Below are 7,811 nucleotides of genomic sequence, written 5' to 3'. Positions count from 1 at the left end.
ATATTACTTAAATATGTAAAGAAACCAAACAGTTGCCTGATGACCAGAGTCGGTGCTAGTTACCTAATAATTTGGCCGATCCCTGGAGCTCTGAGCTCACTCGTCCTGCTGCACTGTCGAGTATGGAATGATGGGTTAATGCAGGCACATACTGACTTGAGTTTTGTTTGTAAACTTGTGTTTGTGTGCTTTTGTGCAGGTCTATCTGAGCCTACCTGCAGGCCTGTCGATGACTGAAGGCCACTGTCTCATCTGCCCTCTTCAGCATCACTGCTCAGCCACGAGTCTGGATGAGGACGTCTGGTCAGAGATGAAGGTTTGCCCATCACTTCATTCAGCTTGTTGCTTACCTGCAGTGATCAATGCTAAAATTAAGCTTGTCCTTATCGTTGTCCACAGCTGTTTCGACAAGCTTTGGTGCGCATGTTTGAGTCTCAGGAGCTGGACTGTGTGTTTATGGAAACACACATGAACCCCCGCAGAAGGCAACACATGGTCCTCGAGTGTATCCCACTACCGAAAGAGCTGGGTGACATGGCGCCTATATACTTTAAGGTCTGTGTGCAGCATGTTACACGAATAGGATTTGTCACATTTGTTGGAAACTGTAGGGTTGTTTGTCATTTATATGTTTATATTATATTTGTTTTGATGGGTTCAGAAAGCAATCATGGAGTGTGATGAGGAATGGGCCATGAACAAGAAGATTGTTGACCTCTCTTCAAAAGACATACGGAAATCTGTAAGACTTTTTTATATTCTGTTATTTTATATTAAAGTAGTCCCTCACTTATCGCGAGGATTACGTTCCAGACACCCAATAGGGGAAAATCTGCGGAATAGGGCCGTTATATTTATTTTAGTATTTATATATATTTTAAGGCTTTAGAGACCCTTCCCACACTCTTGCAATGTTCTTAACAGTGTTCTAAACTTTCTAAAAAAGCACTGCGAAAGAGAACAGACAGACTGATGCTACGGTTACTGAGCCAATCAGCGCCCAGGGGTGGACTGGCCATTGGGAGCACGAGGAAATGTCCCGATGCTCCCGATGGCCAGTAGCAATGGGGAAAGACAGAGCCCCCCCACCCCTCCTTTCTCTTTCTAAGGCTGTCTGTCACAGCAGAGCAGAGACACAGAACAGGTAGGCGTGTAGGCGTGCAGCCTTTTGTGTGTCTCTGCTCTGCTGTGACAGACAGCCTCAGTAAGAGAAAGGAGGGGGGGGGGGGCTCTGTGTTTCCCCATTGCTACTACAGGGAGCAGGGATGAACAGATCAGATGAACAAATGTAGAATATCAGAGAAAATGCTTAGGTGGGAAAATTAGAGTGAATCGGTTTAAAAAGAGAGAGAGAGTGGCTGAGTGGGCCAGGCTACCGGGACATTTCCTGGTGCTCCCGATGGCCAGTAACAATGGGGAAAGACAGACCTCATCCCCTCCTTTTTTTCTGAGGCTGTCTGTCACATCAGAGCAGAGACACAACAGGTTGTGCGCCCACCTGTTGTGTCTCTGCTCTGATGTGACAGACAGCCTCAGAAAAAGAAAGGAGGGGCCTCCTCTGTGATCACTGAGCAGGTCAGGCCACCGGGAAATGTCCTGGTGTTCCCGATGGCCAGTCCGCCCCTCAGCACAATGCTTTGTTTATCACCTTCCATCAGTCAGCCAATCATGTGTCGTGTACAATCTTATGTTGAAAACCAGCAAAAGAGTAAGTATGCGAAAGTTGAACCACGAAATATTGAGGGACTACTGTATATTATATTATATTATATTATATTATATTATATTATGTTATATTATATTATATTATATTATATTATGTTATATTATGTTATGTTTTTCTAGGTCCCTCGAGGTCTGCCATACTTTGCAGTGGATTTTGGACTGCAGGGTGGGTTTGCTCATGTTATTGAGAATGAACAGAAGTTTCCCCATTACTTTGGCAAGGTTAGTCCCCATGTTAATGCCTAGTAAATACCATTCACATTTTCTGCTGCTCTCCTGTTGTAGCTTGGAGAATTGACCGTTTAGTCCTAAAGATTTACAAATCTTTAATCTTTAGATGATTTCTACTGAATATTTATTTGTAACAACTTGATTAAGCCATACTGCTTCACGTTAAGTTTGGGCACCAAGTTGGTCAGTTTACAAACAACAGATGTGTGTGTTTATTAAAGAAATAAGTATTATTCTGTAAAAGTAACAACCTAAGCTGCTGTCACACAGTATTGTATTTTCCAGTGTGCACTGACATTAAAGCTGGACACAATATGAGCTCCCAGAAGTTGAAGCCAGAAGAGAAACTACGTCCCCTCCAGTTGATCCCTGGACAAGTTTTAAGTTCCACCCCCTCTATGTAAACAAATACAACTTTGCTCTTAATTAAAAAAAAAAAACAATTCAAGCAGGTCATATTGATTCATGCAGTTCTTTTGTGTAAAACTGTTTTTTTAAGCATGTTTAGCTGTATTTAGTTACTTGAGACACCTATAGCTCAGTGGTCAGTGCCGTGGTCTTGTAAACTTCAGGCTAGAGGTTCAAGCCCAGGTTGTTACAACTTGTAACAGGACCAGACTCTGGGGACACTGGTCTCCTTTTGACTTCAACTTCTGGGATCTTGTATGAGGTCCAGTTTTTCTGTATACTGTCAATAGTGCTAATGTCTGAATTACAATCTTCTGTCAGAATCTAGCCACCATCTCACACACGGTCTTATCGTAACTCTTATTACTACTGTTTACTGTTCCTTTACTCTGACATACCTCAGTCTGGCAATTTCACCTTGTTTTCATGTAAAGTCTTTACAACAGCACCTTGCACATCATTTTACAAGTCCACATTGATAGAATGAAAGACAAGTTGTAAATGTTGGTCTTTCATAGGTACATATCATGGGGTGAATCTCATTGTGCAAGTAGGACAAGAAGAAATGTAGATGTTTCTTCTCACAACGCCACACATACGCTAACAGCACAAAGTATGCAGCAGCAACCACATGACATTGTGAACATTGTATGTATGTGATACACATGCTAAGAAGACAGAAAATGCATCACTGATACCCTTCTCTAACAAGCTGGGTCATTTCAGAGTTTCTGGAGATCAGACTGACAGATCAGATACATAAAAATATTGTGACATTTTCTTATAGCCGTGAATCTCAATACGCCACAGAAACTGAATGGGTTCAATAAAGCAAGTCCAGTGGGGTTGATAAAGATGCTTTAATGACACTTGACCAGTTCAGTCACATATTTGAACTCTTCACATCTTGCAGTATCAAAACGATCTTATGTTAATCTTGTTGTCACAAAAAATATTTGATGGTGTTTCGTATTGGAAAGTTTCTGCCAACGAACAAACAATAGCTTTACAGTAATAATAAAAAAATGATCCAGCACATTTCTCTTACAGGAAGTGGTTGGAGGAATGATGGACTTGGAGCCACGACGCTGGAGAAAGCCAATCAGAGAAAATTTTGATGATCAGAGGAAAAAAGTCCTCCAGTTTGCACAGTGGTGGAAGCCGTACGACTGTACGAAGACTGAGGGTTGACAGGAAACAATGAGAGTTGTAGCCCATGAGGAGCTATAAGAAGTACAAGCTGTGCTGCTTGAGGAGGAATACGTTGTTGGCATTGTTTTACCTTCAGTTTAAGATTTAATGTTAAATTCAATCAAGAGTCTGTAAATGATCAAACTTTTTGCTAAAATAAAATGAACCAATTGATGTTTTTGAGTTTGTTTTATATTTCTGACAACAGCTACAGTGCAACAGGAAAGTATTCACAGCACTTCTTTTTTCCACATTTTGTCACGGCCTTATTTCAAATTGTATTAAATTAATCTCCTGACTCAAAATTCTCCACACAATACCCCACTATGACAATGTGAAAAATATATATTTTTTTTAGATTTTTGCAAATTTATTAAAAATAAAAAATTAGAAATCACATTTCCGTAAGTATTCACAGCCTTTGTCATGAAGCTCAAATTGAGCTCAGCTGCATCCTGTTTCCACTGATCATCCTTTAGATGTTAAATGGAGTCCACCTGTTGTAAATTCACACCTGTCCATATATAAGCCCCCACAGATGACAGTGCATGTCAACTGTGGTACATGAAGTCAAAGGAATTGTCTAGACCTTAGAGACAGGATTGTGTTGAGGCACAAATCTGGGGAAGGATACAGAAAAATGTCTGCTGCTTTGAAGGTCCCAATGACCTCCACCATTCATAAATGGAAGCTGTTTGGAACCACCAGGACTCGTCTTAGAGTTGGCTGGCTGTCTAAACTGAGCGATCAGGAGAAGAGCCCTAGTCAGGGAAGTGGCCAAGAACCTGATGGTCACTCTGTCAGAGCTCCAGCGCTCCTCTGTGGAGAGAGGAGAACCTTCCAGAAGGACAACCATCTTTGCAGCAATCCACCAATCAGAGCTGTATGGTAGAGTGGCCAGATGAAAACCACTCCTTAATAAAAGTCACACGGCAACCTGTCTGCAGTTTGTTAAGAAAGCACCTGAAGGACTCTCAGACCATGAAACAAAACTATCTGGTCTGATGAGACAAAGACTGAACAGTTTGGTGTGAAGGCCATGCATCATGTTTGGAGGAAACCAGACCAATATCATCCCTACAGTGAAGCATGGTGGGGGCAACATCATGCTATGGAGCTGTTTTTCAGGAACTGGTACACTAGTCAGGACAGTGAAGATGAATGCAGCGATGTACAGAGACATCCTGGATGAAAACCTGCTCCATAGTGCTCTTGACCTCAGACTGGGACGACGGTCCATTTTTCAGCAGGACAACGACCCAAAGCACATGGCCAAGATCTCAAAGGAGGGGCTTCAGGACCACTCTGAAGGTCCTGGAGGGGCCAAGACATAGTCCAGACTTGAATCTGACTGAACATCTCTGGAGACATCTGAAAATGGCTGAGACAGACAACTCCCATCCAACCTGATGGAGCTTGAGAGTTGCTGCAAAGAAGAAAGGGTCAAACTGCCTGAAGACAGATGTGCTAAGCTTGAAGCATCAAGTTCAAAAAGATTTGAGCCTAATTTCTGACAAAGGTTCAACAACAAAATATAGAACGAAGGCTGTGAATACTTATGTATGTGTGATTTCTTAGTTTTCTATTTTTGATAAATTTGCAGAACTATTTTTTTCCACTTTGTCATAATGGGGTATCGTGTATAGATAGAATTTTGAGGAAAGATGAATTTAATACAATTTGGAATTTTCTTTCAACCTTTATTTAGACAGGTTAATCCCATTGAGCCTCGGGGACTCATTTACAAGAGAGACCTGATTTCTTTAACAAAGAGTGATGAAGCGGAAGTGATTGAATAAAGCTGTAAGATAACAAAGTGTGGAAAAAGTGAAGTGTTGTGAATACTTTACTGTTGCACAGTAAACGGCATGTTGAACACTACATAGTGCTCTTTTCTGTACACTATTCACCCATTTTTCAGGCCTTTTTGCTGAAACTGCTTCTTCCTGCTTCCCAATGTGACTTGTACTTTCTTTCTTTGTGGCCTCTTGGCACTTTCCACCTGTGGCTCAATTCTTGGAGGTTTTCGTGTCATCGCACTCATTTACAAGTATACACACACGCATGCATCTCAATCCTCACTCTGTCCCATGAGCAGTCTGAAGCATTGCCCTGTCAAGTGACCTCATCTTCTTTCTTTTTCAGCAAGACTGCTGGCTCTTTGATGAACTCACCACTTCAGAGGCTCACCTCATTTTTCAGGTTTCATCTCAGACGCTGTTTGTTAGACGCTCGCATGCAGCTGGCTTGTACTGTACTGGAAGCAAATGCATCACAGAAGATGAAAATGTGCTTTTACTAAAGTATATGTGTACAGGAATACAACAATGTGTACTTGTATGTGCCACATCCTTAAACCGCTTCCACAGTTTATAAGAAACTCCGCCCCCAGATTTTTTATTTCCAATCCAAAAGGAGTTAAATATTTCTAAAACCAAGTCCCGCAGGTAATCTGTGTATTCAAAGCAGTGTAGCAGCTGATATGTAATGTAGTGTTAACTCTAGCATCATGTGCAATTTGCTGCTCTTGGACCCTATTTGTTCCTTCAAAACCATCATTTGAGACAATATTATAGGTTATTTATAATTGTACAAGTGCCATAGAGGCACAGGTTCATGGGTAATGGCAGCCAAGCGGCGTGAAGTGATGTATGGTTATGGCCAATTAGATTGGCTCGGGGGACAGATTTATGGCCGAGTCAGCTGTTTGTTTTTCCCTGTCTGCCTCACACACACACACGCACACGCGTCCGTTTTCCTGTCAATCCTGACAATAAGTTGTTGAATGAGTGTCAGCATTTACACGTTTCCTCCAGCTTCACGTTCTGCTGTTTTTTTTTTAATCTTTTAAGTTTTTCTGCATCTGTTAAAGGAGTTGACGTATATCTGAAAGAAAGATGAGAGCTTAACGCCACATTTCTCAAAATTGGAGCCTACATTCTTGTTAACAGCTTTAGCCACATCGATCCCACGTCTATCAGATTTACAGCCACATGAATTTGGTTTAAATGTTTTGTATCAAAGGATAATCATTTCTCAGGAATCTAAACTTACAGAGTTATTTTATTACGTGCATTTATGAGCCTGGCCTTTTTATTTTAATGTTCAGTGAAGTACGATCTGTTTCCGGAACAGTCCAGATCTTTACATGTGAATGCAGTATTAGATTGGTGATGATGCTGTAAAACTATATGCTATTAATTTCCCCTCATGCACGTTGCTTTAATGAGCCTGTTTACTGCACAACTGTAAAGCGTTATCAAATAAGCAAACACGTCTAAATGATTAATAAATCACGGTTCGAGTAAACCTTTCTGTTGCTTTCAATTTGCTCAACAGTAAATTGAATTTCCTTTTAAGATTTGCCACAGTCTGCAAGTTTGTTGCTGTTAAAATGTCAATGAAACCAACAAATTAAAGTCGTAGCATCTCTTGGCCAGTATCCCAGAGTTTTAAACTAAGATAATCTTAAAAGGGAAAGGCTTGGAATTGGTCAGTTTTGGTCAAACCTTGTCAGTGACGTGCAAGATCCCACAAATAAATTGTGTTGAACATCAACTACATTCGCACCAAATTTTAGCTAATTGTCTGCTAAACTGACTTGAGTTACAGACATTTTAGTTTAGACCAGGGTCTGCAAGCTGCGGCTCTGGAGCCACATGTGGCTCTTTAGACCCTCTGAAGCGGCTTTTTCAAGATTTGACCAAAACTGACTATTTTTTTTTTTTTTTTTCATTTAGCCTTTATTTATCCAGGTTAGTCTCATTGAGCCACGAGAACTCATTTTCAAGAGAGACCTGTTTAGGGAGCACATGGTGGGGGTTAAGGGCCTTGCTCATGGGCCCAGAGTGGGGCGAATGAGGGTGGGGGCAAGTGTGGGTGTTTCACCTACCCCACCCACAATTTTGATGTTGTCGGGGCCGGGGCGTGAACCGGCGATCTTCGGATCACAAGCCCACCTCTCTAACCTCTGCGCCACCACTCCCCCAAAATAAAACTGAACTTAAAACTGAACATAAAACTGAACTTCATACAATTTTAAATCCACAACAAAAATGAGTCGTTTTAACAGTTTTCCTGTCATGTCCTTTGCAAATATGTGGATACTATAGTACTAATACACAGAGTAAATTATACTCTCTTTATCTTTATACTTAGTTTCTTTAAAGTAGGATACTCAATTACTCCACAATAAAAAAAAACACAAGCCTGCACAATTTATTGTTTTAGTAAAAACAATAAATATATAAACAATA

The 7,811-nt window shown here is 40.9% G+C and overlaps 1 protein-coding gene across 1 annotated transcript in view; it reads left to right on the top strand.

Annotated features, from left to right (window-relative positions):
- The window catches only part of cwf19l2 (CWF19 like cell cycle control factor 2), a 34,437-nt gene extending 30,819 nt beyond the window's left edge, over positions 1-3,618 (top strand). The window contains exons 15-19 of the mRNA XM_037678016.1: positions 200-316; positions 400-555; positions 662-742; positions 1,846-1,947; positions 3,415-3,618. Coding sequence (XP_037533944.1) covers positions 200-316; positions 400-555; positions 662-742; positions 1,846-1,947; positions 3,415-3,555 — 597 coding nt within the window. The 3' untranslated portion in view covers positions 3,556-3,618. The remainder of the gene's footprint in view (positions 1-199; positions 317-399; positions 556-661; positions 743-1,845; positions 1,948-3,414) is intronic.
- The last annotated feature ends 4,193 nt before the right edge of the window (positions 3,619-7,811 follow it).

This window comes from Nematolebias whitei, chromosome 6, assembly GCF_014905685.2.
Source record: "Nematolebias whitei isolate Nwh7 chromosome 6, NemWhi1, whole genome shotgun sequence".
Taxonomy (NCBI): domain Eukaryota; kingdom Metazoa; phylum Chordata; class Actinopteri; order Cyprinodontiformes; family Rivulidae; genus Nematolebias; species Nematolebias whitei.
The sequence above is the reverse complement of the archived record's forward strand: the minus strand, read 5'-3'. Positions and strand labels throughout refer to the sequence as shown.